Consider the following 20,994-nt stretch of genomic DNA (forward strand, 5'->3'; position numbering starts at 1 on the left):
CCAATTCTTCTCAATGATTTTCACTCAGCAAGTAATCAATACTTTGTAGACAAACTCCTTTCCTTTCTCTAACAGCTGAGTCTCCTCCCTTTTGGGGCATCCATAGGTGATCCATGATGAGCCTCTTAAAGCAACTTCACTACCTCAGAGATATGTGTATACCATATTATTCAGGCCTAGGAATTAAAGGGTCATAATAATGCCCTCCTCTATTAGATAGTTCTAAGAATCCCTGGTGCCATGTGTAGTGGCGTTTGCATTGGGCTGCTGATCACAAAATCGGCAGTTTAAACCCACCAGCCATGCTAGAAAGAAGAGGCTTTCTGTGAAATGGCCCACCTTGGAAACCCAAAGGGGGGGGGTAGTTCTACCCTGTCCTTCAGGGTTGCTTTAAATCAGAATCAACTTACTGACAGTAAGATTTGAACAGTGTTTTGTGAGGCACAGGGGAGTGTAGATAGATGTAGTTTTGAGGGTGCAAAAATTCTAAAGAAAGTAGAGAATCTCCCTGGCTTGCTGGGAGAACCAGGGAAAGCCTAGCTTCCCCACTAGAGGAAAAAAAAAGAAATTAGAGAATCATTTCAATCGTCTTCATCTGTATTTTATCGGGGAGTGGGGGGCCTCGGGGGAAGCAGTAAAGCCTAAGTTGGTAAAATTATTGGATCAAGCAACAAAACTAGGTTTTCTTTCAACATTGAGAGAGTGTTTTTACTCTCCTAGATACTAGCCATCCTACTTAGTTATCTTTAAGATGTTCCTGGAGCTGAGGTGGTAATGGTAAGAAAATTGGTGAGACTCTATATAACCCAGAATATTTTTTTGCTGTATGAAAAAGTTTTTCCCAGGGAAAAAAATTGGCCTTGGACTATGACCTTCCTTTGTTTCTACCATTTTTTACTCCAGGGTCCAGGTACTGTTCTAAGTAATCTACATTAATATCTATTAATTCTCACAAAACCTTTTGCCGTGTTATTAAATTGGATAAACAAACATGTAGAAGTTTGCTTAAGAATCACCACAACACCTAAGCAGAGGAGACACAAGATTTAATTGAGTCCTCATTTATGCAATAGATAACTTGTTTTTCTCTGTGTACTGAGGTGCATTTTGTATGCTTTTAACAGATTCTTAGACCATAGGTATTGATGGTACCTGCGTGGTTGATCCATCAGCACACATATTAAATTTGAACAAAGCAAAATTTCGTTAACATGTTCTATACAACTGAACAGAAAGGATGGTCTGGGCATGTTTTCTGGAAAGGTGTGTCTTTCAGCGACTTCACCAAAGGTGTCTGAACATTTGATGCCTCCTTTGTCTGCCCCAGGTACTCTTTTGGCTGAGCTACGGGAATATAACCTGGAACAGCAGCGTCGAGCCCAGTGTGAAACCCTCTCTCCTGATGGCCTTCCCGAGGAGCAGCCACAAACCACTAAGTTAAAAGGCAAAATGCAGAGCAGGTAGGTTGTAGCTACTATTTTGGCTGGAGGACAAAAATCTGGGACATTCTGGAAGGTGACTCTTTCTAGTTTCCTGGTCTCTTTCTCTGAGTACTTGAGGATGTCAAAAAGTATTAACTGATTGGTTTAGAGTTCATGTATGCACAAGTCTATTCCAAACAAAACATGTTTAAACATGTCTCTGATCACTGGATGACTGCAGGAAGTTTTCTTTATCCTAGAGTCTTTAGAGTGCCTTCAAAGAACAGGTCCAATTTACCAAAAAACGGTGACTTTAAGGATCTGGTGGGACAGTTAAATTCAAGGTAGAGAGGTTACCTCAGCAAGTATGGTAACATTTTTGTGGAATTCCCACAGGATAATCTTGTTATATTTTCTCAGGGGCCACGGGACAATCATTGGTAAGAAAATTTAAGACTACATTTGAAGAGGGCCAGGAAAATTGTGCTGAGGGTTTTTTTCCTCACAACAAGGGTTGGCCTCACAATTTTGTCAGGAAACCTTATCCCATCCCCATCCACCCCACAGCCCTAATCTTGCCCTTCTAGATTTCTTTTGGTCCACAAAACTCAGAATTTGAAAGAAAAATGAGTCCCTCTAGTATGCCAGAACTGCTGTTTTGACATGGTGTGAGTGGACAAGCACAGAATTATTGGGGAAAGGGTTAGAGATAGAAATACTACCTTCAGAAGTGTATAGACCAAGATGGAGGATATGTGAAAACACTTGCTTTACATTTGTATTATTCTTTAATAAAGGTAGATTAAAAAAAATTTTGGGGGGCGGTTTCCTTCAGCTTCCTGCTTTCAGTTATTTTGTAGCAATACTTTTTTATTTACCCTAGTATTTTCCTGTTCTACGCATGCATGACCATGGTTTTTTGTTTGTTTGTTTTCTACTAAGATTTCTTTCTATGGTTCTTTACCCCTTTGATTGACACCAGAAACCTATGTTTGCTCTGAGTACTTTGACCCTGTCAGTATACCAAAGCCACCTCTACACTATCCAGGTTTGATATGGCTGAGAATGTAGTAATTGTGGCATCTCAGAAGCGACCCTTGGGTGGCCGAGAGCTCCAGCTGCCTTCTATGTCCATGTTGACATCCAAGACATCTACCCAGAAGTTCTTCTTGAGGGTGCTTCAGGTCATCATTCAGCTCCGGGACGACACACGCCGAGCTAACAAGAAAGCCAAGCAGACAGGAAGGCTAGGTATGGAACTGGAATGTCCAGTTGAGGGATAAGGGGGGGTCTGTAGGGTGGAGAACTCAGAGTCCCTGGAGGACAGGGCTGTCATGTCTCCATGTTGGATTTTTCCAGAAAGTAAATGATGATGCTATCTTAAAATATTGAATGAATTCCATATCTCACTCAAACTCTCTGCATAGGAAATTCATTAGGACAAGTGAAATTTTAGGGGAATTGGGAATGGACCTTGTGCTGAATAGCACTTAACCCAGTGGGTGTAACTACATTCTACTTTAATTACTTTTGACTAAAACACTGTAGTCATGTTGTTTCTACTGTGTCCTGCCAAATCATTTTCCCTACCTCTTCTGTCCACAGAATTCTCTCATATGTCCCCTGCCCTTATTCATAATGATAGATAAGAGTGCTTGATGATGAATACTCTGCAGCTTATTGAACTAGAGTTTAAACAACACAGCAGGTTTTCTTTTGATAGCCTAGAGGATGTTGGGGAGAGAAAATTGGGCATTTTATCTTCCTACATTTTACATCTTGCCTTTTTTTTTTTTGTCTTCCCAGGTTCTTCCGGTCTGGGCTCAGCTAGCAGCATCCAGGCAGCTGTTCGGCAGCTGGAGGCTGAGGCTGATGCCATTATACAAATGGTACGTGAGGGTCAAAGGGCGCGGAGACAGCAACAAGCAGCAACGGTTAGCATGATGCCTGTGGCCCCTCATTCATTTGTCCCTCCCCCCTTTTCTCCCCCCACCATATCATCAGTGAGGTTTTGCTGTATGCTTTTGCATTACGTTTGCTATATGAATGCTTCTGAACAACAGAGTTCCTTTCTGTTGTTCTTGTGTTTTGATTTACTGTATCTGTTGGTTTGGTTTGATTTGGCTTACTTTCAAGCTTGGCTGTAATAACCCACCCCAGCTATCCAGTCAACAGTGGCGCTTTTGCAAACTGCCTAATGTTAAGTCTCTGGGTTCTGAGGGATGCGGGTTGGACCTTTTTCATTCTCGTGTAATACAAGTACATCATAGACACCTCAAGGATCCTTCCCTTGAAAAGTACCCAAGTTTTATATATACCCCTTACAACTGCTTTTATCTATAACTTGTCCCTCCACTCTAACCGCTGCCTCTCCTCTTCATAATCCTTTGGCACTTAGGCACTCGGGAACTTTTAGGACGAAGCTTTTAGATACTTAGGTAACCAGCTCTGAGAGTTCAGATCCTAGCACACAGTGTCTGCAATAAAAGCCTGGGATTTCATGCATGTGTACTGTTATCTCATTGTTTTCTTGTCCTTACAACATACAAGTCACCTTCCCAAGAGCCAAGAAATAAAGGTATCCCAAGGTCTGGTTTTTCTTTGTGTACAATTACTATTACACACTATTAAATTTGGAGACAGTGAGTCTAGGAAGGTAGAAAAGCAAAATAGAGAGGCATTCTAGATTGCTAATTTTTTTTCCCTTTCCAGCCTCTCTTTCCTCACCCAATGAGATTAAAAAGTTGGCTTTTTAAATACTCCCACCATCAATGATTATACTAACTCCTTTTATGAGCAAACAGAAAGAGTAAACTTCTGCCCATCTGTATTTTATATCTATGTAAACTATTCTCTATAGAGGACTTTCAGTCTAGGTCTAAGAGACTGATACCTCCCTGGACACTAATCTGGCAATGCAGAAGTCAGGGATCACTTTATATAAGCTTGCAAATAGTGTGCAGAATAACAAAGGCAGAAGGGAAGCCATTCTTTTATCCTGGTGAGGTATTTTCCTGGCCAGATATGAGAAGCTTCCTTCGAAACTGATGATATGTGAAGAGTAGGAGAGCCAACCTATAGCCCATCCCTGAGGAAAGCAGAGTTGCAGACTTTATATAACTTTATCTCCCTTTTATCCAGTCGGAGTCTAGCCAGTCAGAGGCATCTGTTCGGAGGGAGGAGTCACCTATGGATGTGGACCAGCCATCTCCTAGCGCTCAAGATACTCAATCCATTGGTCAGTACTACCTGTTTACAGCCTACCTAAAGAGAGAGCCACACTTTTATGGAATGTTCACCAGATCGCCTAAGATAAATAAATGTTGGTAGTTGCTTACCAGCTATCCCAGAAGGCTTGACAGTCTTCATACCAAAAAAATGCAGCTTTTGAAAACACAGTGGAGCACAGTTCTACTCTGAAACACATGAGTCATCATCAACTCAGAATAGCTTTGGTTTATTTTGTTACTAACCAAATAATATCACTAACCACACTGCTTCATTGTTATTAGGAGATTAGTAGTACATATTGCAATTCCTGTAGTAAAGTTCATGGAAATTGAATGTGGCAACCCTTCCTTTGCTTTAGTTACTTATTTAAAGTAGAACCATTCATAGTTACCAGGATCAACAAGTTAATACATGTTTAGCACTTACAAAGCAGTGGCTGGGACTAACATTTCTCAAAGCTGGTTGCATACATTAGATTTTGGCAGTTTCTTAAATGCTGTATCTAGTTATCATATTAAACAGACTTTGTGAGGAATGAAAGTTAACCCTGTGTTCTTTTGCCTGAGGTCACATGATCTGTAGGTGCCAGTGCCAATATTCAAACTTGGAGTTATGGAGCTTTAAAGAATAGTCTGGACTTGGGGTTCTTGTTGTCTTGGTGTCAGCAAATGGGTTCCGAGTCAACAACTCTTTGTACAACAGAATGAAACGCTGCCCAGCCCTGTGCCATCCTCACTTTGTTGTTTTTCAACTCATTGGTGCAGCCACTGTGACAATCCTTCTCATGTAGAGTCTTCTACAAAGCATGCTATTTTTTCCCAAGGACTTATCTCTTGACATGTCCAGCGGACATGAGACAAGGAAAGTCTCACCACCCTCGCTTCTCAGGAGCATTCTGGCTGTACCTCTTTCTTCTAAGATAGATTTGTTTGTTCTTTTGGCAGTTCATGGTACTTTGGGTATTCTTCACCAGCACAATAATGAAAATAAGTCAATTCTTCTTCAGTCTTCTTTATTCAATCAGTGTCCAACTTTAACGTGCATTTCAGGTGATTCAAAGTACCTGTCTTGGATCAGGAGCACCTTAGTCCTGAAAGTAAAATTGTTGCTCTTCTCCACTTTAAAGAGATCTTGTGCAGCAGATGTACCCAATGTAATGCATCATTTCATTTCTTGACTGCTGCTTCCATGAGCATTGATTGTGGATCCAAGCAAGATAGAATCCTTGACAATGTCAATCTTTTCTCCATTTATGATGTTGAGAGGACTTTCATTTTCTTTACAGGAATTTGGGTAGATATGTTAAAGCGTGAGGTCATGCATGAATAAGCCTAAAAGGGGACATATATTAGTGTGGAGGGTGTTTGTATAGAGGGGAAGAGAAGACGGGGTTGGTGAGAAAGCATTTGGCTTATCCTCACAGAAAATTGGTTACGTCTTGCTACTTACTTGACTACTGAGCAGAATTTATAATAAGCCCTTGATGAGAACTGGGAAAAGTACCAGCCATGGTGGCCCATCCGTTGCAACATAGGACAAGATGACTAATTCAGAAGACTCTAGGTTTAGAATCAAAGATCTGCGATTATGACCCGACCCTGTCTTTGACAAATGAAATAAGGAGAAAGCAGCCTTCTTCCAAGAATTGTTGTCAATATTCAGCAAGGCTAATCTTGCCTTAGCACATTGTTGGTAACCTGGAAAATAAAGTCTCACCATTGTGTTGCCTTGAGATGTGCTTCACAGGTTCTCTGAGGGTTAATGAAGGGACAACACGATTAGTACTGTCCAGTAAAGCGCTCTAGTTATATTTGGCTATTGCATGGTTGAAATGTTGCCAGTTCAACTAAGGAATGAAGTATTTTTAGTTTAAATGTCACCCAACACAAAACTATACACCTGGCTCTTAAATGTTCAATGAGTGTTGCTCAGTGGCCGTTTTACTTGATCTTTTTAGTGGAATATGCTTTTATCATCTGATCTGAGAAAAATCTGAGTGACAGCATAACCTTTAAGACCTTCTTAATTATCTTTTCTATAGGGTCTGATGGAACTCCACAGGGAGAAAAGGAGAAGGAAGAAAGGCCACCAGAGTTACCCCTGCTCAGTGAGCAGCTGAGCTTGGATGAACTGTGGGATATGCTGGGGGAGTGTTTAAAGGAACTGGAGGAATCCCATGACCAGCATGCAGTACTAGGTGAGTTGTGGCCTGAGAGCCCAGATTTCAATCCAGTGGTCTAATTTTGGGCCCTTTTTTGCTGGCAACCTTCTTTCCAGTTACTTCTCCTGCAGTAAGACTATATTGTTACTTGTTTATTTGTGTTAATAAAACAAGAATTCAAAGATTTTTTTTTCTAACTTGAGTGTTAGGAAAATATTTGCCTTTTTTTAAACTTTAATTTTTTAAGAGCAGTTTCTGATTTATAAATTATACAGTGGGTGTAGAGTTCCCATACACACCCTCTACTCTGGTGCATATTTGTTGTTGAAAATATATTGCCCTCTCTCCGTGACTGATTTATTTTACTTCTTAGACCTGAGGAATCTATTTTATTTTTTTATGTTCATTTTAAGGGGCTCGTACAACAATCCATATATCAATTGTATAAAGCATATTTGTACATATGTTGGTATCATTGAAGAGTTACCTATCCCATATTCCTTTAGCACCAAGTTAGTTCTGGTTTCCTCTGTATCTTCATTCTACTTTTTGTTTTTTAAAAGGCGTGGTTGTGGTATTCGAAATTGAAAGATAAATCACTTCCCCTATCATTCTTACCCCTAGTGCTACAGCCTGCCGTTGAGGCCTTCTTTCTGGTCCATGCCACAGAGCGGGAAAGCAAGCCTCCTGTTCGAGATACCCGTGAGAGTCAGCTGGCACACATCAAGGATGAGCCGCCTCCACTCTCCCCTGCCCCTTTAACCCCAGCCACTCCTTCCTCCCTTGACCCTTTCTTCTCCCGGGAGCCTTCATCTATGCATATCTCCTCAAGTCTACCCCCTGACACACAGAAGTTCCTTCGCTTTGCAGGTAAAGGGAACTCAAAATATTGAAGGCTTCATTTAATACAGCAATTGTTGGTGTGGTGTTAAATAGATAGTCTAGTGTGGGGTCAATAGAGGTCAATTTTGGAAGCCCTTGTCTGCTACATTAAGGGGGTTGGACTTGGTTTGGGTAGTGACATGGGCAAAGGGAATATTGATAGGTGTTAACACTATAGGCTTAGGCTAGTTTTTGGTTTGGTTTGTGGGTTTTGAGGAGGCTTTTTTAATCTTATTTCCTGTATTTTATTTCAAATCAACAATAAAACTTCCTTAGATAGGCAACTGTAAACGAACCATATTTGACACGGAAATATGCATATAGGAAATTTTTTGCGTGTTAATGTTACATTTACGTGACCAACTTTTATAAAGCAACACATTAGAGGAAAAATCAATATTCACATATTCAAAAAATAGCACACCATTTTATGGATCACAAAAATACGTGACAACTTAAAATAATGGGCTTTTGACTCGGATTTGTTTTTTGTTTTTTTAATAGGCCCCTGAAACAAGGAAGTGGCTGGCTGGCTGGCTAGAGCTCTCTGAGACTCATGAGATACTGATTCTTGCTGTTCTTTTTTCCTTCAGAGACTCATCGCACTGTGTTAAACCAGATCCTACGGCAGTCCACCACCCATCTTGCTGATGGGCCCTTTGCTGTCCTGGTAGACTACATTCGTGTCCTTGACTTTGATGTCAAACGCAAGTATGTGACCTGGATGTGTGGGACAACAGAAGTAGGGAACCCAAGGTTGGCCACGGGGTGATGAGAAGGCAGCCGGGTTACCCCTAGAAAGGACCCAAATTTCCTCATGGAGAAATGTTTTAAGTATTTTATGGAAGCACTAAGAATGAGCAAAAAAAACTCTTCCCAGATATCCCCTTGCCATTTTCTATTTTTCATCGGGGATATTTGGACATTTGTTTAACCACATCGTTTCTACAAAAACCATTGTATCATTTTGCAATAGTAGAGATGGTGCAGGTAGCTATAGTACACTTACAGAATAGGATCTTAGAGGGATCTTGACGAAAACTCCTGTCACTCACACTCCTCTTCCATTCTATGCATAGGCACATGCTTACTTGCTTGTTCCAGAAATCACATGCCACAAACTACATGAACTCTTAATTAAAAATGGGAAAATTTTAGTTGGTGGTAAATGACTGTTATGGGCATTTATCAAAGACAGTATGAAGCCGGGATCAACGTGTTTGAAAGGTGGAAGGCCAGCAAGCAAATATTTTTCAACACAGACCCACCATCCTGTTAACTTCCTTTCCTGTGTTCCAAGATATTTTCGCCAAGAGCTGGAGCGTTTGGATGAAGGGCTCCGGAAAGAAGATATGGCTGTGCATGTCCGCCGTGACCATGTGTTTGAAGATTCCTATCGTGAGCTGCATCGCAAATCCCCTGAAGAAATGAAGAATCGATTGTAAGCACATACAGTGTGGGCATGGCCAGTGCAGGGGTATGGGGGTTCCCATAGCGTGTAAATGACTTACTCAGGTCTTAGGTGTACCAGGGAATTTAGGAAAGTGTTATTTTCACCAACATTGTTATTTTTAGGCGCTATCAAATCAATTGTTTTCCTTTTTTTGAGCCTATTGTTGCAGCCACTGTGTTAATCCTTCTTGTCAAGGGCCTTCCTCTTTTTTGCTTCCCCTCTACTTTACTATGCATGATGATGTCCTTACCCAGGGACTGGTCTCTCCTGACAACATGTCCAAATACATGCAAAGTCTCACCATCCTTGCTTCTAAGGAGTAGTATGGCTGTACTTCTTCCAAGATAGATCTGTTTGTTCTTTTGACAGTCCATGGTACTTTCAATGTTCTTCGCCAGCACCATAATTCAAATGCATCGATTTCTCTTCGGTGTTCCTTATTCACTGTTCAACTTTCACATTCATATGAGGCAATTTGAAAATACCTCTCTTGGATCAGGTGCACCTTAGTCCTCAGCGTGACATTGTTGCTCTTCAACACTTTAAAGAGGTCTTAGGCAGCAGATTCACATTAATAAAGCATCGATTGATGCTATTTTCGTGTGTGTGTGTGTGTGTGTGTGTCTTTTTATTATTATTATTTCGTAATGTTACCTGTTGGTCCTGTTATGAGGATTTTTGTTTTTATATTGAGTTCTAATCCATACTGGAGGCTGCAATCCTTTATGTTCACCAAGCAAGGTTATGTCATCTGTGTATCACAGGTTGTTAGTAAACCTTTCCTGATGCCACTTCTTCATATAATCCACCTTCTCTGATAGACACAGCACTCTCGGTTGTTTATTCACTGAGGTAAATTTCACTTCAGTGAATGGATGAATGTGTTCTGGGGCTTTCTTCACAGCTTTCTTATGTTTCTGTTCCCTTGTACAGGTATATCGTGTTTGAAGGAGAAGAAGGGCAGGATGCTGGAGGGCTCCTGAGGGAATGGTATATGATCATCTCTCGAGAGATGTTTAACCCTATGTATGCCTTGTTCCGCACCTCACCCGGTGATCGAGTCACCTATACCATCAATCCATCTTCCCACTGCAACCCCAACCACCTTAGCTACTTCAAGTTTGTTGGACGTATTGTAGCCAAAGCTGTATATGACAACCGCCTTCTGGAGTGCTACTTTACTCGATCCTTCTACAAACATATCCTGGGCAAGTCTGTCAGGTAAAGATGTGGTATAGACTTAGAACTGTCCCAAATCATGGAAATTGTCTTTTTTTTTTCTTGTGTCCCATCCCTCTGCTATCCTGGTCTTCCACCTCGTCACCCTATCAACTTGTGTTTTGCTAGATACACAGATATGGAGAGTGAAGATTACCACTTTTACCAGGGCCTGGTTTATCTGCTGGAAAATGATGTCTCTACCCTAGGCTATGACCTTACTTTTAGCACTGAGGTATGTCAGAAAATCCTGATAATAGCATATCCCAGTTATAGATTACTCTTCCCCCAAATAGTTTTCCATAAAAGTTGTGTGTTGTGATATATATGCCCTTTGCCGTTTTACCTTTCACAGTGTTTTGGAGCCAAAGAGTAATTTCCCTCATTTCTACTCTTGCTTTTCCCTTAGTGGTGAACTAGTGAGAAATGACTGTCTTTTGGGAATGTGCCTCTCCTCACTGCCTAGGACATGGCAAGGAGTTTAGGATGGGTTCCTGGGTGATCTATGTTAATCCTGAGTATGGTTTGTATGATTGTTGTTTTGGGGTACTCTAGGTCCAAGAGTTTGGAGTCTGTGAAGTTCGTGACCTCAAACCCAATGGGGCCAATATCTTGGTAACTGAAGAAAATAAAAAGGAATATGTACACCTAGTATGCCAGATGAGAATGACAGGTAAGAGAAATAGCACTTTAGCCCTTTGTGCTCAATATGGGAAGAGGTCAGGTTTCATTCAGTTCACAAACATTTGTTGGTGCTATTCGCTAATGCTACTAATGCCTTGGGCAAAAAACATCCCAAAACCATCCACTCAATAACAGGACCCTAGAAAAATGTTGGTCAGAAGCAAACATAGCAATCAATATCCTAGCGGCAGCAGGAGCAAGATCCCTGACTTCTAACAGTTGTATGAGTTCAGAACATGTGCCTTTTTGGTTCTCCTCCCCAGGAGCCATCCGAAAACAGCTGGCAGCTTTCTTAGAAGGATTCTATGAGATCATTCCAAAGCGCCTCATTTCCATCTTCACTGAACAGGAGTTAGAGTTGCTTATATCAGGATTGCCCACAATTGACATTGATGATCTGAAATCTAATACTGAATACCACAAGTACCAGTCCAACTCTATTCAGGTGAGCTGCTATTGGTCTCCATCTGTGTGATAAATCAGTCATTATTTTTAGGACAAAAAGTTTGTGTGTAGCAATTAAGTTATATACCTAATATCCTGGAGCATGTTTTCAGTTGATGTCCTTTTCCATCTTACTCTACCATGGATCACCACTTGGTTGGTGCTTGTGTGAGGCCCTGATGCTGAAAGCTATGTCGCTGGTATTTCAAATATCAGCATGGTGAACAGGCTTCAGCAGAACTTAGACTATGAAGACAGAATAAGCTGACCATGTCAGAGTAATTAGCTATCCTGAAAACTTTATGGATAGCATCGGAACATTGTCAGATACTGAAAACCTCATGAATAAAAGTAAAACATTATCAGAGATAATGCGAGAAGATGGGGATATCAGGTTGGAAGGCACTCAAAATATGACCGGGGACATCCGTGCTTGGTAAAGTTTAGAGGGGCAGCTAAAAAGGAAAACTCTTGGCAAGATAGATTGACACAGTGGGCTCAAACAATTGTGAAGATGGTGTGTGGCCGGACAGTGTTTAATTCTATTGTACATACTATGAAAGGGTCCTGATAATCTATTTCCATTCCTGTTTCCCAGATTTCATCCCCATTCTTCTAGGAACTCTACCTAACTTCTCATGTCCCTTCCTGCAGATCCAGTGGTTCTGGAGAGCACTGCGCTCTTTTGACCAAGCTGACCGTGCCAAGTTCCTCCAGTTTGTTACGGGTACTTCCAAAGTGCCCCTACAAGGCTTTGCTGCCCTTGAAGGCATGAATGGCATTCAGAAGTTTCAGATCCACCGAGATGATAGGTCCACAGATCGCCTACCTTCTGCGCACACATGGTAAGAGGAAGGGGTGGTTCTCCTTTTCCAGCATTCAGATTTAACGTGTATGGTTAATACACTTCTATCCCCTACCCAAAGTTGGAAACAAAAATTTGCCCCAGAGCTGAATCCTGGGTAGCCCACAGTTTGGTGATTTTTTTTGGAGAAGGTTGAGTCCCTGGGTGATATAGACAGCTAAAAAACTGAGTTGTTAACTGAAAGATTACAGGTTCAGATCCACCCAAAGGAACCGCAAAATAAAGTTGGCAGTTCTCTTCCCAAAACTTTATGGAAATCACAGTTCAGCTTTGACACACTTGGGGTCACCATGAGTTAGAATGGACTTGATGACAACTGGTTACAATTCCCTGGGTGGTAAAGATGATTAAAATCCTCAACTGCTAGCAAAAAGTTTAGCAATTCAAGTCTTCCTAGAGATCCTCAAAATCCTGGCATTCTCAAACATAATAGGGTTGCCACCAGTCAGAAGTGACACCACAGCAGCTAGTTTTTTATGGAGTTGGTTCTTGCGACTGGAAAGATGGGCTAGATACACAGGGGAGACATTTGCATGTGAATTAACCCCACAGCCAGGGTTCTGCATCACCAAAACAAGGAGAGATTTCAGGGAACAGAAAGCTAATGAATTCAGAAGTCTTGATCAATAACCCTGAATACTTTCTTAGAGCTTGTACTTGGTGTGTGAGAAGAAGACATGGTGTTTAAACCTAACCCATTGCCATCAAGTCAATTCCAATTCATAGAGAACCCTACAAAGGGTTTCCAAAATAAATCATTATAGAAGGGGATCAAGTAATCTTTATTCACTTGGAGTGGCTATTGCATTTGAACCACTGGGCTTGTAGTCAGCAGTCTTAACATTTACCCAACACAGCCACCAGAACTCTTATCTTATTTAAGGAAGTAGTACATTTTAGAGGTGACTGGGTTACCAGTATTTCTTTTGAGAGGAGAACAGACTGGGTTAGGACAGAATTAAATAACAGCCAGAATTGAGGATTAAGTTCCCTCAGGGAAGAAAAGTCAGTGGGTATCGTGGGAACACAGGAATTTGGTTACTGTCTTTTGTCACTATCTGAACTTTCTTTCCTTAGTTTTAATCAGCTGGACCTGCCTGCCTATGAGAGCTTTGAGAAGCTCCGCCACATGCTACTATTGGCCATCCAGGAGTGCTCTGAAGGCTTTGGGCTAGCCTAGTAAGGCCCCATCCACTTCTGGGGGTTTTCTACCATTGTTGAACCTAGGGACGGGGGAAATAGAAACAAAAAGCACCAGAAGGAATTTGTCAGAAACCAATAAATGAAATCCACCGACTCACCATGTGTATGTTCCGGCTGCCCCATATTCCTTAGCATACCTGTTCCCCTCTCTTGCTCATTCTCTTCTTACCTCACTTTTGCCCTTTCCATGCCATTCATGATCTCTCCCCCACCCCCATGTGTTAAAAAGGCAATAGCCTTTGCAGGGACCTATTTGTCCCAGCTGTTCGAACAGTGTGCTCCTCAGATTCTGTGTTCAGAAGGATTTGCTGCATTGAGACTTGAAACCTTTGGATAGGGGAAAAATTATATATATATATATATTTTTTTGTTCTGTTTGCATTTCTTAATTTGTGCTTGGAATGTGTTGATGTGCACAGCTAATGATTCAATGCGAGACAAGATTGGCGTCTGTGTTGTGGAGGTTTCAAATAAAGAGCACTCTTCATAACTCACTCTTCACAATGGAGTTTTTTTCAAGCTTAAAAAATCAACACCTGTTAAGCATTCTAGATTTGACATATGGAGAAACGATCCAAATATGAATGCTCTCCAGAAAACCATCTTTTCCCTGCTCACTTTCCCCTAGCTATCGTAACACCACTGGTGCATCTATCTTCCTGATTCAAAGCTGGTTTCCCTAGAATCAGAGAAGCAGGGATTGGGGAAAAAAATCTTTTATTATTATATCTGAATTTGGGGCACAATAATGGTGTTGGAGATTGCAGCAAAGGACAAAGAGTCACCTTGCTCTCAAGGGTAGCAAAGGCATTAGGCTGTACAAAATGTTCAGAAAATTCACTCAACTGAGGGTTTATTTGTTGAGACTATAATGATATCAAATCTGGGCCTCAGTTTAAATTTGTTTCATATTTTAGTTCATTTCTAATAAATTTTAATGCATAAATAAACTGACTAGCTCTCTAGATACCTTCCCATCCTTTTGATTTTTGTTTTTTGTGTCTTATAATCTTGTCTGCCAGTCTATTTACAGATCACCATCCAGCCTTAACCGTCAAAAGAAAAAAAGGTCATGTAATGGAAGTTCAGTTAGAAAAAATAACCAAAAATTATCCTTGCTTTAGCGATTTATTTGTCCTGAGAGTCCACTTTCACTTGACAGAAGGATGGTTCTAGGAAAGCAGAAGTGTTTCGTAACCAGATCCCAGGATCCTGATGTAAATGACTACTAAATTTTTTTCCCCTTCTATATTAACATTTGTGTATGCCTGGCTTCTCTGACTATTCAGAAAACAATCATCAATCCTGTTCATGCTGTTAATTCAATGGAAGAACGCTGATCTGCCCTGTAACAGATTTGCAAATATCCCTGGATGCATTAAGCAGAAAGTACCTGACCTCATCTGAATGGTCAGCAAAGTTTTTCCAATGCAGTTGAGTTGAAGGAACTGGCATGAGGCTGGACATTCCAATAAGCCCTTAAAAGGAAAAGAAACATAGTATAATTGATATATAAACTGGAGAATGGGTTATTGGAAAAATCTAAATAAAACTGACAAATATAAAAGTCTTCGTGGGCTAGGTCTCGTGAAAATGGGGTTAGTGGTGGAATAATGCTAAAGGAAATAAAACAGCTAATTACATGGCATAATAACATACATGGTGGTCAAGTATGCTTTTCCTCTGGAATATGTATATGGTGTGTTACTTAATCACCTCAATGTCATGAGAAAAATGTCAGTCTTTAAAAAATATTTGCTAACATAACTCTTAAAGATACTACTTTGATAAATATTACACCTGAAACAAAAATGCTCAATTACCACTTTTACACCTGTTCTGCCAGGAAGCAAGGTAATCTCAATGGTAAGTAAAAGCTCAGTGTAGTACTTCTTTAAACATGGTAAAACTATGTATGTATCAGTGAAAAACATATCTAAATAATAAGAGAATAAAATAATTAACTGAATTAAATTAACAATCTTGGGTTAACAAGAGTATGCAGTTGGTGGTAGAGCTTCGACTTCAATGGAGTTTTATTTCTTATACTTTCGATTTCGGTCCCACATTCTGGAACCCAATTGAGTTGGTGAAGTTCCAACTCTTTAAACCTAGGAGGCGTGATCCCACCATTTTGAAAGCCAGGAGATGGTGACTCCACCCTTTGAACCTGAAAAGATCCTGCGTCGAAAGCTCTTTCCAGAAGTTCTGAACTACTCTAGGAGTGATCTCCTTTTTTTCTGAAGGACAATTTGGCCTGTTTACTGCCTATAGAAGGCAGCATTCTTGCTTACATTATTTCTCCTCCTAAATCTAAAGTGATAGGTTTTCTACTGTGCCTTAATTTCTTTAACGATTTTATAGGCACATCTTTGGTAAACATTCTAGGGCATGTGTCCTTAATTTGTATTACGCAACAATTTTTTCCAAATCTTTAAAGTTCCATTCTCATTTTGCAAGTCTATCTTACACAATTTATAAGCAGCAGGAAGTCATGTGGCCCCTTGCTTTAGAAATTTAAACCAAATACCCAAGTTCAACACATGTTCTATGCTGCTCTATAAAAAGCGGTGTGTTTCCTCTATTGCCCAATCACTGCCATCACATGCTCTTTTTTATGTTTCGATGCATTACATCCCTAGAAAAAGAAGCCCAGGATTTTCCCTCCTGTGTTTTCGCCTGGCGTCCTTGTGGTCCATGATGCCAGCGGAGGTCGTCAGCACGATGAAACCGAACTGGCCGGAAGGGATTAGGTTATTCTGCCACATGTGAGCTGCACGTCAAGTCCTAGGGCTGATCACTCCATACTTGTTTATATCTGCTCGTGAGGTTCACACCAATTTTCCCAGCTCTGTGATCATTGATTTCAAATTCACCAATGTAGCTGTGCTTCATCAGCACAGAAACAGGACAATGACTTTGGAGCACGGCTTAATAACTTGGCACTTGCCTCTCTTCTAGGCGTTATTGATGCTCTTGAGAGCGTTGGCCAGGACGTTCATTTGCACCATTATGGAAGCACAGAAAGATGGCGGAAGGAGCGCTTTTTTTTTTTAAGAGCCTCAAGGTTCACATTTCTAGCAACATATTGCTAGTACCATTTGTATTCCTTTTATGACTCGCTTCACTTTTAGGTCCTTCCCTTTAGCAATTTAGGCTTTCACATTCTAGGCCTCCACTCATTAGCCAATTCCAAAATTTGCTCATTTTTAAGTGTTTGTTAGAGTACCATCCCACCCTTCTGGGACCAAATTCTGTATTGAGTGTCCAGCAATGCTCTATCAAACACAGGTAGATGGATTAACAAAAACAAGTTCCTTTTAGTTGAATTATGCCCTCTAAAACATAGTTTTAAGATTTAGCTTCATGCCATATGTGGAAAGTAAGTTAAAATGGAATTAAGAACTGAAATAGAAGAATTAAAACCATAAGAAATCTTAGAAGGAAGCGAGTAAATTGTTAAGACTAGATAGTGGGTTCTTAGATATGACACCAAAATCGTGAACAACAAAATGTAAATAAGAAGTAAACCATCTACATTTATAATTGAATGCAGAGCAAAAAAATTTCTTAAGACCCTCTTATTGAGTGCTCTTACAACTCTTTGTTACAATCCATGCATCAATTGTATCAGACATATTTATATATATTGCCATCATTCCTTTCTAGATATTTACTTTCTATTGAGCCCTTGGGATCAGCTCTTCCCTCCCCGCCCCCCCATGGCCCCTTGGTTTACAAATTATTTTCATATCTTGCACCGATCACTGGTTTTTTTCTTGTTCTTTCCTCTTGGGTGGGTGTGCTTATGTGCCATTCCTTATGATCAGTTCCCCCATATTCCTCCTCCCCCACTTCTACCTACCCTTTTGGTATCACTGTTCCTGGGCTCTGTGAGCTTTATCTCAATCTGTATGTACATTTTCCGGTTCAGGCGGAGCAAAAATTTAATAAGCAAATTATGCTTGAAGAAGTGGGTCACTGCAGAGTGGGGACCCACAGCCCATCTGGGCAACTGGACATCCCCTTACAAAAGGGTCGCCGGGAGAAGACGAGCCAGTTGGTGTAGTGTAGCAATGATAAAACCTACAACTTTCCTCTAGTTCTTGAATGCTTCCCACTCCCCACTGTCATGATGCCAAATCTACCTTACAAATCAGGCTAGACCAGAGGATGTACACTGGTACAGATAGGAGCTGGAAACAGAATCCAGGACAGATGAATCCCTCAGGCCAGTGGTGAGAGTGGCGATGTTGGGAGGAAAGATGGGGTAGAAGGGGGGAACCAATCACAAGGATCTCCATATAACCCCCTTCCCTAGGAGACAACAGAAAAGTGGGTGAAAGGAGACATTGGACAGTATAAGACAAAATGTAAATTATCAAGAGTTTGAGGGGAGCGGGGGGGAAATGAGCTGAACCAAGGGCTCAGGTAGAAAGCAAATGTTTTGAGAATGATTATGGCAACAAATGTGCTTGGCACACTGGATTGTGATAAAGAGTTGTATGAGCCACCAGTAAAATGATTTTTAAAAATGGTTCACCTCGACTCGAAGCCCTAAAAGGATGGAAGGGGGGAAATGTGTGGTAATATATATAGCTCATGTTAGCTGTCATAGTTACAACCTATAGTAATCCTAAGCAAAACAAAATACTGCACAGTCCTGAACTATGCTAACAATTGCTCCTATGCCTAAGCCCATTATCACAACCACAGTGAAAATCCATCTCATTGAGTGCTTTCCTATTTTTCGCTGATGCTCCACTTAAGAATTATGTCCTCCAGTAAGATCTCCCCTGACAATGGGTCAAAAGTATGTAAGAAGGAGTTTTGCCATCCTTGCTGCTGCTTTTTTTAAAGATCATTTTATTAGGGGCTCATACAACTCATCACAATCCATACAGACATCAATTGTGTAAAGCACATTTGTACATTCATTGCCCTCATCCTCAAAACATTTGCTTCTAAGGAGCACTGGCTTGCCTTACAAGGCAGATCAGTTTGTCCTTTAAGCGGTTCATGATAACTTTGATGAGTTTTCTCCAGCATAATTCAAATGCATCAATTATTTGCTCTTCCTTATTCAGTGTTCAACTTCACATGAGCCGGGCACAACAACTTCAGCTTTTTCCATTTACCTACTGGTCCAGTTGTGAGGAATTTTGTCATCTTTACATTGAGTTGTAATACTGAAGGCTACAATCCTTAATCTTCATCAGTAAGTGCTTCAAATTTTCATTTTCAGCGAGCACAGTTGTGTCATTTGCATATCACAGGTTGTTAATAGCTTGCCTCCAATTCTGATGGCACATTTTTCATATAATCCAGCTCATTTGCTCAGTGTACAAGTATGGTGAGAGGGTACAACCCTGACACCTTCCCTGATTTTAAACCATGCAGTATTCCTTTATTCTGTTCCCACAATTGCTGTTTGGTCTATGTATAGGTTCTTCATAAGCACAATGAAGTATTCTGGATTTCTCTTCTTAAGGTTATCCATTGTTAGGGTCCACGTATTTGAATGCCTTGGCATAGTCAATAAACATCTTTCTGGCTTCTCTGCTTGGAACCAAGATCCCTCTATATTCAACAATGATACCCCTTCCACATCCTCTGCTGAATCCTGCCTGAACTTCTTGTAGTTGCCTGTCAATGTACTAATAAAACGGCTGTTGCATGATCATATGCAAATTTTGATTTGTGTGTGATATCGATGATACTGTTCTATATAGGTTGAGCATTCTCTTGGGTCTAAACTTTGTCCTTGTGTAAATGCTGCTCCTTTGATCTCAAATGATTTATTCTTAAAAGTGTTGTTCCCTTTAGGGCCATCTCTACTATTTGGCTTGAGCCATGAGAGTGAGTTCAGTTCCAGACCTGAAGGGTGACTAAGACTTAGTCTCTAGGATTCCTCCAGTTTATCTAATCAGTAAGCCCGGTCTTCACTTTTGCGTTTTGTTCCACAATTTCTTCCACTCTATCCAGGACCCTCTGATACAGTGGTTCGCAACCTGTGGTTCGCAACCCCTTTGGGCATTGAACAACTCACAGGGGTTGCCCTTATGAAGGGCAACAAAAATAATTTTATGGTTGGGGGGTCACCACAACATGAACTGTATTAAAGGGTCACTGCATTAGGAAGGTTGAGAACCACTGCTCTAATATAATGTCTTTCATATTAGTGGAGTTGGCAGTCGGATCCAGGAACCATCTAGTTCTGGTTTCAGGGTTGTGGAGACAAGTTCACATGATTTATTATAGTAATCATTTCCACGTGTTCAATTTTCATTCTTCTTGACAAAACCCACAGTTGCACCTTCGTTGACCACTCATGCTCCCCCCGCCTCATGCTTTTAAGGCCTGCCACTGCTGCACACCAAAGTAGGGCCCTTAGACTTTGGTCCTTAGTCTCCAGGCCCATTGACTCATTCTATCAAAGTGTTTGGTTAAGCCTAAATTCTTATAAGTATACATCACCATATTCATATTTTTAAGTTTGTTAATTTTAATTTGAGGTACTGCCAAACTTTTTCAAACTGGCTACACCATTTTACATTCCTACCAACAAATCCCAATTCCTTATCCTTGCCAACACCTTTTATTTCCCCCCTATAGTTCTGATAAGCATCCAAGATGGTGTGTTACTTAAATTTGCATTTTCTTAATGAATAATAACAAGCATGTTTGTGTGCTTATTAGTCATTTGTCTTTTATGGGAAAATACCTATTAAAATCTATTGACTGTTTTGGATTGGTTTAACTTTTTTGTGTGTTTTAATGTAGTCTAGGTATTAAATAAACTCTAAAGAAATTGAAAAATTCTACCAATGACTTTAGGAATTGATCACGCATGTAGTCAAGATACATTGATAATTATTGGTGATTGAAATGCAAAAGTTGGAAGAGGAGATGTCTGAGGGGCTGGCCCCAATCCCGACTATGAGGACAGCACTGAAGCTGCAGCTCAGTGAGACATGTCTGATCAGAGCACATGAAGGGGGCAGGGAGAGTGGAACACATCCTGGCCCACCCGGCCTTGAGGATGATATTCCCGCTCAGAGCAGCCAATGTGCAGAGAAGACCACATGGCCAGCCCCACTATGAGACATGACATCCCTCACTCACTGATAGCCCTATAGGGGACAACACTGGAGACTGTGGGAATTGCGACCGATCTGATCCCACCACACTGAGGGAAAACAACAGAACAGCAAGGGGAACCGAGCAACGAAGTCCTTAGGGAATACCAAAAATAGACTGTGGGCCAGGGCTTGGCACCCCATCAGACTCAACTGGAAAACACTCCTACCGGCCAACAACAGTCCTTGAACTAACTACAAGTTTTTCTTTGTTGTGTTTTTTTTCGTTGCTTGGTTTTGCTATGTCTTGTTTCTGTGCAATGCAAAAGTTGGAAACAGAGGAAGGAACAGAA

At 40.8% G+C, this 20,994-nt stretch overlaps 1 protein-coding gene across 1 annotated transcript in view; it reads left to right on the top strand.

Annotated features, from left to right (window-relative positions):
• HUWE1 (HECT, UBA and WWE domain containing E3 ubiquitin protein ligase 1) overlaps positions 1-14,056 on the top strand; it is a 155,401-nt gene extending 141,345 nt beyond the window's left edge. The window contains exons 72-85 of the mRNA XM_045288269.1: positions 1,328-1,460; positions 2,470-2,672; positions 3,228-3,355; positions 4,563-4,659; positions 6,694-6,849; positions 7,438-7,683; positions 8,289-8,406; positions 8,996-9,136; positions 10,082-10,369; positions 10,496-10,601; positions 10,922-11,039; positions 11,314-11,495; positions 12,149-12,339; positions 13,437-14,056. Of these exons, the coding sequence (XP_045144204.1) occupies positions 1,328-1,460; positions 2,470-2,672; positions 3,228-3,355; positions 4,563-4,659; positions 6,694-6,849; positions 7,438-7,683; positions 8,289-8,406; positions 8,996-9,136; positions 10,082-10,369; positions 10,496-10,601; positions 10,922-11,039; positions 11,314-11,495; positions 12,149-12,339; positions 13,437-13,539 (2,210 nt within the window). The 3' untranslated portion in view covers positions 13,540-14,056. The remainder of the gene's footprint in view (positions 1-1,327; positions 1,461-2,469; positions 2,673-3,227; positions 3,356-4,562; positions 4,660-6,693; positions 6,850-7,437; positions 7,684-8,288; positions 8,407-8,995; positions 9,137-10,081; positions 10,370-10,495; positions 10,602-10,921; positions 11,040-11,313; positions 11,496-12,148; positions 12,340-13,436) is intronic.
• Positions 14,057-20,994: the final 6,938 nt, after the last annotated feature.

The sequence above is a fragment of the Echinops telfairi genome, unplaced genomic scaffold (assembly GCF_000313985.2).
Source record: "Echinops telfairi isolate 266 unplaced genomic scaffold, ASM31398v2 ScPeMD7_19;HRSCAF=73, whole genome shotgun sequence".
Taxonomy (NCBI): domain Eukaryota; kingdom Metazoa; phylum Chordata; class Mammalia; order Afrosoricida; family Tenrecidae; genus Echinops; species Echinops telfairi.